General features: G+C 34.8%; 1 protein-coding gene across 1 annotated transcript; it reads right to left on the bottom strand.

Moving 5' to 3' along the window:
• Positions 1-7: 7 nt before the first annotated feature.
• LOC107569895 (centrosomal protein POC5-like) lies at positions 8-6,970 on the bottom strand. The gene is made up of 10 exons (XM_016256066.1): positions 6,846-6,970; positions 6,169-6,252; positions 5,908-6,052; positions 4,387-4,467; positions 3,887-4,071; positions 3,346-3,522; positions 3,048-3,152; positions 1,384-1,563; positions 1,111-1,276; positions 8-60 (listed from the first exon to the last, which is right to left on the bottom strand). Exons 2-10 carry the CDS (start codon positions 6,250-6,252, stop codon positions 8-10), a joined length of 1,176 nt encoding a protein of 391 aa, XP_016111552.1. The 5' UTR covers positions 6,846-6,970.
• Between the last annotated feature and the right edge of the window lie 476 nt (positions 6,971-7,446).

Genomic DNA, 7,446 nt, shown 5'->3' with positions numbered 1-7,446 from the left:
ACTTTATTCAACAACTCTTCTCCTCATCCTGTCTGCAGCGCATGGCACATTGCAGGAAGACTGGATGAGGAGAAGAGTTGTTGAATAAAGTTGCTATTTTAGTTTTCTTTGCACTTAAAAAGTTTTCTCGTAGCTTCATAAAATTACAGTTGAATCCCTGATGTCACATGGATTATTTTACCAATGTCCTTACTACCTTTTTGGACCTGGGAACATTACAGTTGTGTTGCTGTCTATGAAGGGTCAGAGAGCTCTCAGATTTCTTAAAAAATATCTTAATTTTGGTTCTGAAGATGAACAAAGGTCTTACGGGTTTGGAACTACATGAGGGTGAGTAATTAATGACAGAATTTTTGGTTTTGAGGTGAACTGGTTTTTGGGTGAACTATCCCTTTAAATCAAAAACTAAAAGTTGAGACTAATTTTATTTTGAAATGTACACTATTGCTTAAAAGTTTGGGTCAACAAGATTTTTTTATTTCTGTTTTTAATTAATACTTTTAAAATAGAAAAGTTGTTTTAAATTGCAATATTTTTTAAAATAGACTTTTAAAAACGTTCAAAAATTATTCCAACCCCAAACCTTTGAACAGTAGGCCTAATGTATTTATTATTAAAATGTTATTTTTAATAAAACTAAAATCTGTTTGACTATCATGCATATATTTATTTCTTAACTACTTATAATTATGGTAAAATTATTTAATCTAGACAATACATCTATAAAACATGTTATAGATAAATCTGAATCAGTGACACTGAATATAAGGCCCTTAAAGGGATAGTTCATCCAAAAATAAAAATTCTGTCATTAATTACTCACCCCTGTAAGATCTTCGGAACACAAATTAATTTATTTTTAAATCAACCATTTTTTTTTTTTTTTACATTTTATTAATTAATTTTACACGCATGCATCATGGTACTCTCGATTAATGCCGGAGGATGGTGACGCTAAATAGAATTGTTGAATAAAGTCATTATTTTTGTTTTCTTTTGCACACAAAAAAATATTCTCATAGCTTCGGTTGAATCACTGATGTCACATGGACTATTTTAACGTTAAAGTCCTTACTACATTTCAGTTACATTGCTCTCTTATCATCTTACCATGGTCCAGTCTACCCGCTTCTCCAGTGTTGAACATGCTAAGGGCCTCGATGTTGAGAGCACAGACCCCACGCATGAAAGCTTTCTTCATAGAGTCCTCATAGCGCTCTCGCTCCGTGTGCAGCCTGTGGATTTCAGCTTGAGCTTTCTGGAGCTCCTCTACATACTGACAAACACAATCACAAAACTTTCATGTAATGTCCAAATCCAGTAACCTATTAAACATGGAATCAATCACACTTTCAGTAAAATTGCGGTATTGGCTCCAATCACCTGTGCCATCTTGGTCTCGTAGTCTGTAGAGAGCTGCATGCAGACGTCCTCTGCTCTGGCACAACATGCTCTCTCCACACGCTCCCGCCACCTGTTCTGGATGAGTGAGTGCCAGCCTGCCCACACCTTCCTCTTGAGCTGCAAATGATAGTGCTGCTCCGCCAGTCTGCCCCCCTGAGCCTGAAACACACAGAAATACATGAACATTTATATTTTATTAAAAAAAGAAGTCTTATTATTTGATAAAAGTAAAACAGTAATTCTGTGAAATATTTTTACAATTTAAAATAACTTAAAACTTATATTGTAAAACGTAATTAGTCCTGTAATGGAAATGTTGAATTTTAAACAGCCATTACTCCAGTTTTCAGTGTTACATGATCCTTCAGAAATCATTATCAAATCATGCTGATTTGCTGCTCAAGAAATATTTATTGTTGAAAACTGACTGAAGAATTTGAATGAAGCCAGGTAGTGTGTATATAAAAATAATAATAAAAAAAACTTTCTACTACTTCGTTGAAGATTTTACCAGGACATAAATAGGCTTTTGAAATATATTTATTAATCCCAATCAGTGTTGGTAGTAACTGGTTACAGTAATAATATTACTTTGTGCAGTAACTAGTAGTGTAACTAATTACTAATATGATTTCAGTAATAATATTTGGTTACACTTTACGTATTTTAAGGTGTCCTTGTTAAAGTGTAATTATACATTTAAGTACGGAGTAATATTAATTAACTAAATGTACTTACTATATGGTTAGGTTTAGGATTAGGGTTTAGCTTAGGGTTACTTGCATGTAATTATGCATAATTTATTGTTATTATAATAGTAAGTACATGTAATATGTAACAAGGACACTTTAAAATAAAGTGTTACTTCAGATATCATCCATAAATCAGCTAGTTACCTACTTACTTTTGATTACTTAACCCCTACTGATTTGAAGTCCAACAATCCAATAATTCCTATATTTATTTCCATAATTTTCATGACTCATGAACACGTGAAGTCACCAGAGCTGCGGGCAAGCTTGGAATATGAAAAAGCTTACATTCAACAAATGGAAATATTGCCATTACATTAATTTTGTGAGAAGAAAAGATGATCTCAAAACCAATGTGTGGCATGATGGCATTATGGAAGTTGTGGCATTACTTTACTCTGAAGTCTTACTTATCCACATCCCCCTGATCCCGATATAAATTGTATTGCTAAAATTAAAAATCTTTTTAGAAAACTAAACATATTCTTACGAACTTCTGCTATTTCTTTTGATAAAACACATTATGAAATATAATTGTATTATGGGTAACAGAAAAAATTATAGCTTCAAGCTACACATGACAATTAATGAAGTTAATACAACACTTAAAAATCACCACTATCAGTCACCACTAAGTGTTTGTAATAACTTCTGACTGCGATCCAGTGTGCATTTTGGTCAAATGATGAGGCAGAAATATATTGTTAGTAACATTTCAGACTTATCCTTTTAAACGCAGATATGCTTGTGAAACTGCAATTTCTCCAAGAAAAGAAAATGAATACAAAGCACAAGCCTGTCTGAAGTATCAATCTGACGGGAGTAAACAACACTGTCTGAAAAACAGCTGCCTTGTGTGTGTGCTGTCAGTCTGAGCTTGCCCCGTCTCACCTCCTCTCTGGCTGCACACTGCTGTAGTCTCCACTGGGTGAAACTCCTCATCAGCTCCAGCTTCTCCCTCTGCCTGTCAACCGCCCTGCTCAGATTCACGATCACCTGCAGATGGCAAAGGCCAAGGAGGAGATGACAAACTGGAAAACAGAGACTTACAGCCTGTGAAAAACTGACACAGAGTAACATTTTGCACCCCATACACTGAATTTCAAAGCTTACATTTAACATTTACTAATTACTTACACTTAATACATACTACAGGAACAGTCTATTAATTATCAATATCTGTGTGCACCTCATCTTTTCTCTGGTTAGAGATCTTGTAGGTGTTGAGCAGGTCTTTCAGACCATCCATCTCAGCATTTACAGCAGCCATATGGGCTGCATGTTTCTCCCTCTCCTTCTTAAGCTGCAGTCTGTGCTGCTCCACAAAGGCCAGTTTCCACTTCCTCAGCTCCATCATCACATTACTCTGTACACAGACCAAGAAACAGTTCCTATAATGCATTATAGTATGAAGAAAAACACTACTTAACAGTGTTATTTTAATATCACTGAAATACTATTATAGTTTCATATTTGACGTTTTTTTTCCATTTAAATTTTTAGTAATTTTGTTGTTTTTATAAAAAAATGTTTTAATATGACTATATTTCTATTAATTTTATTTTAGTTTTAGTTAAGTCATTTTAGTACATCAAGTTAAACTAAATGAAAATGTTGCCTTGACAAACAGATGATTTCAATTAACATTTACTTTATTTCTCTGTTTTTTATGGTTTTCGTTTTAGTTAACTACAACTCTGCTGCTTACAATACATAATTGCAAAGCAAACCTTAAGGTTTGTGGTCCAGGTGTCCAAAATGTTCTCCATCTTGTTCAGGTTCTCCTCTGAGATGAACATCTCAGTCATGACGGTGGTCAGAGCATCAGGGCTGCTTTGTCCTGATCTGTCTGATCCAGTCTGCGACCTCGCTGATCTTTCCTCAGATGACACAGGCCTGTCTGCCATGCTCTCAGCTGAAGTAGAAGCAATATTATAAAACACATAGTTCTAGATTCTGATTGGATGAGACACATTTGAAAGCAAGAGGGCTGAGAGATTCTAATTTAAATGGCTTCATGAAGTTACCCTCGGATGTTCGACTTTGTGGTCTGGATTCTTCTAATGACGGAGTTGGCATAGCCCCGTTGTTTGAGTGCACTTCATTATCTGAAATAAAACAAAGAGTGGTTCTCAGTCGTTTTGTCATGACATTGTCAAAGACAAATTTGAAAGCCTCACAAAAGCAAGAGGGCTGAGAGATTCTAATTTAAATGGCTTCATGAAGTTACCCTCGGATGTTCGACTTTGTGGTCTGGATTCTTCTAATGACGGAGTTGGCATAGCCCCGTTGTTTGAGTGCACTTCATTATCTGAAATAAAACAGAGTGGTTCTCAGTCGTTTTGTCATGACATTGTCAAAGACAAGCCTCACAAAATATTTCAGATACTTCTGCTATTATAAATTATTTTTTTTTTTTTACAGAAACAAGGTGTTGCAATATAGTAAAATAATTCAGTAAATTTATTATATAAACAATCAAAATAATTAAATTCCAATAACAATGTTCTACATGGTTTACACTTTTTATTACCAGTAAATTTACATGACTCATTTACATGCGATTAACAAGTTGTTGTTTGTTTACTTGCAAATATCAATTTCTACCTGATAAAACATTTTAGAGCTTTATAAAACATTTAAATTACTGTAAATGCTAAAAGTAGCTCATAACTCGCCGATTTAGGAGAAAATCTTAAAAATAATGGCCGTGTCACTCCTAAATTTTTGCTCTAAGAGTATTTCACAAAGCGTTTTAGCTCTAAAACAAGCTCCTAAATCTGTGAAAGGTTAGGAGTAGTGAAGCACAAACTATCCTAAAATGGCTGTTGCCGGCAATCTGCCTCTGAATGTAAACATTTTAAGAAACATTTGATGATAATGACCTTTTAAAAAAGGTATCGCCTTTGGTTTTTGGAGGTTATCCCAACTCTAAATTTTCCTTTGATTTTATCCTTGTTTTCAGTAACCAGTTGGGCAAGAAGTAACAGCTGTTCTAGCGTCCAGTTTATTTATTTTTTTACGTTTGCATGTGTTACTATCAGCCATGATTATTCTACTCTGTTAATTAAAAGGCTGTTTATATGCATATTCACTAATTGTTTACGAGAAGCATACACGTAAGAGGCTGACAATTAGCTGAACGTATACTTGTTTAATTAGTGACACTTAGCCTGCAATTTAAAATCTTTATTTGAATGTGGCAACATTTTTATTTTTAAACCTTTATATGAGACAACATCGTGCTCTACAATATTTCTATGAATAAATCTGTGACAGAGACTATCAGCCAATCACTGTGTGCATAGTTAGTGAGTATGCTGACTTCATCCATAGCAACGAGATCAACCCCACCCTTTACTCTTAGCTTAAGACTTCTCTCTATTCCTTACTAAAAGTTTGTCTCAGCAGCTTTGTGAATAGGTTTTAAGAGAAAAATCTTAGCTAAAAACTTTTACTGCTATTTAGACGAACACTTAGTGGCTGGCAAGATAAAATGTTTTGTGAATACAGGCCCTGCTCCCTAAAGGGAACGAATTAAGAAATTATTTCAGCTTCAATCTGTTCTTCCGGCCCCTTTGGATGTGTGCTGAGATCCCCTAGCGGGCGCCGACCCCACAGTCAAGAAAAACTGCTTTAAATCTACAGACCTCTCAACCAAATAATTACATGCAACATTGGTGTCTGCAATTTGGAATTATATAGCATTATTATCTCCTAAATATGCATTATATGTTAGTAAGGGGTCTACCTGCAGTGTGTTGAGCAGGTGTTTCTCTTTTAGTCGTATGCTGTAAACTCTTGGAGAGTTGAGTTGAGCTCAACGGCTGTGATGGGAAACTCGGTTCATATTTAGGAGTCACGACAGCATATCGAAGAAGTTCTTCATACTCGTCCTGAAAATTTGAAAGAGAAGGAACAAAGTCAAAGCATCCTTTAAACTGTCAAAAATGACAGAAAATCTGAATCATATACCTTAGTGATTTTTGTGATGGTGGCTATGATAACTCACCTGAAGCACAGAGGAAACGGAGCTGCCTCGGTCTGAATCTCTTGGTAAAACTGGACTATTGTGCTCCCCTTCATCGGATGACATCTGAAATACAGAATGAATCAGGTGGTGTTATATATAACAATGTTTAAATGACTCATTTAAGTTCAAATAGGCCAAAAGAACCAATTCTTCTTAAATGCAATAACTGTATTGCTTTGCCAGTCTACTTCAAAACGGTTTAATCTTCTATAACTCCAAGGTATCATTGTTAAAACACCCTTAAAAAGAAACTGATTAAAACAACTAGATCTATCAGCTAAAAGTTTTACATTCAACATACTACTAATAAACTACCACTAATGTATTTATAGAAGCATTAGTTGAAAATCTAACGAACAGTGCAAGGTTTTTGTTTATTTGAGCAGCAGCAGAAGCAGTGATTTCTCGACAGTGGTTTTCTCGAAGTAAGGAAACTTAGCAACGTTTTTGTTTGCTAATGTTCATATAATAAAGTCAAATATTGAGTCAGTTGTCACGCAGGTAGACATAAACAGCCAGTCCCAGAACCGAAGCAAACTAAGTTCCTGCTGTACGTTAGTTAGCTTCACAGCGCTGTGTTAGCCTCTTGCTGAGTTCCTAAGCTAAATCTGCTAAGCATCATGTGTGGTAGAGAGATAAAACAATACGATCGTTACCTTCTCAGTGAGTGTTTTAAAGGTATTTGTTCCTCTGTAACGCAACGTAATCCTTCAATCTGTAAGTACCCACTCTACTGTTTAAAAGCACTGTTTCAAACTGCTAGACGCTGCAGTAAAAGCAGTTTTGATTGGTTGAAAATTTGGCACGTTTCTCTTCGCTTTTATGATTGGTTAGAATGTTTCCGTAGTTACAGGGACGCGGAAGCGTCTGTTGCATTGTTCTTTTGATATTTATTTAGTCATCTATCAGACGCTTTTTTCCAAAGCGACTTACAAACGAGGACAACAGATGCAATCAATTGTAGTATTAAAACAACTAAAAACAGATCCAAAGCTAAAACGTTATAAACACTACCTATACACATTTTAAAAATAAAGCGATTACATAAAAATGACAAATGCATACAACAAAGTTTCAAAACTTAACATTTAAATGAAAAACAAAAAATAAAGCTAAAAACAATTCAAAATGTTAAAGAACAAAAGGTATACGAGTATAATAATGATTCTAACTTAACACTTAAGCCAAACACCAAAAAAAATAAGAACTATACACCTTTTTCTTGTCGTAAAAATGGGCGCGGCCATTTGTAAATTC

Source organism: Sinocyclocheilus grahami, unplaced genomic scaffold (assembly GCF_001515645.1).
Source record: "Sinocyclocheilus grahami isolate Dianchi unplaced genomic scaffold, SAMN03320097.WGS_v1.1 scaffold1392.1, whole genome shotgun sequence".
Classification (NCBI taxonomy): domain Eukaryota; kingdom Metazoa; phylum Chordata; class Actinopteri; order Cypriniformes; family Cyprinidae; genus Sinocyclocheilus; species Sinocyclocheilus grahami.
Note: the sequence above shows the minus strand (reverse complement) of the source record. Positions and strands in the feature narration are given on the sequence as shown.

Excerpts from the sequence above, each read along its gene's own strand:
- LOC107569895 (XM_016256066.1), bottom strand. The coding sequence starts at position 6,252 with ATGTCATCCGATGAAGGGGAGCACAATAGTCCAGTTTTACCAAGAGAT. Across the intron at positions 6,053-6,168 it reads CCGTTTCCTCTGTGCTTCAG|GACGAGTATGAAGAACTTCT; the intron begins GTGAGTTATCAT and ends TCAAATTTTCAG. Across the intron at positions 4,072-4,386 it reads ACAAAGTCGAACATCCGAGG|CTGAGAGCATGGCAGACAGG; the intron begins GTAACTTCATGA and ends CTTCTACTTCAG.